Source organism: Nestor notabilis, unplaced genomic scaffold (assembly GCF_000696875.1).
Source record: "Nestor notabilis isolate BGI_N333 unplaced genomic scaffold, ASM69687v1 scaffold7331, whole genome shotgun sequence".
Classification (NCBI taxonomy): Eukaryota; Metazoa; Chordata; class Aves; order Psittaciformes; family Psittacidae; genus Nestor; species Nestor notabilis.
Window position 1 is genome coordinate 71418 of NW_009915087.1, and position 971 is coordinate 72388.

The window sequence follows — 971 nt, forward strand, 5'->3', positions numbered from 1 at the left end:
GTGAAAAAAAAGGAACTGATCCTTTACAAGTAATTGTTACTAAACTGATAATGAAGGAAAACCAGAAAAGATTTTAAATAAATAAATTCAAACTTGAATAAATAATTATGTTGTAAGTAAACAACTTACAGTAGCAACAAATACAAGGTTATGTTTTAAGAATGTAAAGACAATGTTACACTCCATCCCTACTACATTATAGCAAACCCCACAATTATTGCTTATTCCCGTTATAAAAACAGAGGCACATTGTCAGGGGCAGCAAATAAACATTTTCAGCACTTGTTCCATTTCACTTCCTCCTCTCTCTGCATGGGAGCTTCAAAGTAACACCCCAAATGTGGATTACAGCACTGTTAACATTAACCAACAGAACAGCAACCCAGCAAAAAGCCACCCATACACTAACTTGTACACTGGAGGAGTCAGGATATTATCGAATGGGTTTCAAAGGACTTACAAAAAAGAAAAAAAAATAGTTTTTATTTTAAATATCAGCAGAACCCCATCCTTGATAAGTGTTTTTAAGAGTTTCCTGTGATGAGATTATTTCATGTGCTTTGACTTCCAAATAATTTAACATAATTTCTATAAAACCATTTTGAAATGTAGTTGATCTTTCAAGGCTTTTCTTTTGAACCATTTGATAATTTATGAGAGTCTATCAAAAATAAGGACAAAATGACGCAGACTATATTTTAGGCTATTCAGGCACATACGAGCATGGTTTTGGCAGAGTAGGAAAAGCACGTACAAAGGATAAACTACTGACCACTAACAGCACAGAGAGTTTGCTGCTTTTATTTGCAGTCCTCACTTCGGGCATCAGCTTCTCCAGAGACCTTGTTCGTAGCCAAGTTGTTGTGTGCGTCCACCAGTGCTCGCTCTCTGGATGGTCCAAGATCTTCCAGCAGTTTTCTCTGTGTGGTTTCTAGTTCTTCCAACCGCTTGTGGAGTAGGGCAAGCTCTCT

At 36.8% G+C, this 971-nt stretch overlaps 1 protein-coding gene across 1 annotated transcript in view; it reads right to left on the reverse strand.

Annotated features, from left to right (window-relative positions):
- Positions 1-800: 800 nt before the first annotated feature.
- The window catches only part of CEP83 (centrosomal protein 83kDa), a 21248-nt gene continuing 21077 nt past the window's right edge, over positions 801-971 (reverse strand). Inside the window, exon 15 of the mRNA XM_010023948.1 lies at positions 801-969. Coding sequence (XP_010022250.1) covers positions 801-969 — 169 coding nt within the window. The remainder of the gene's footprint in view (positions 970-971) is intronic.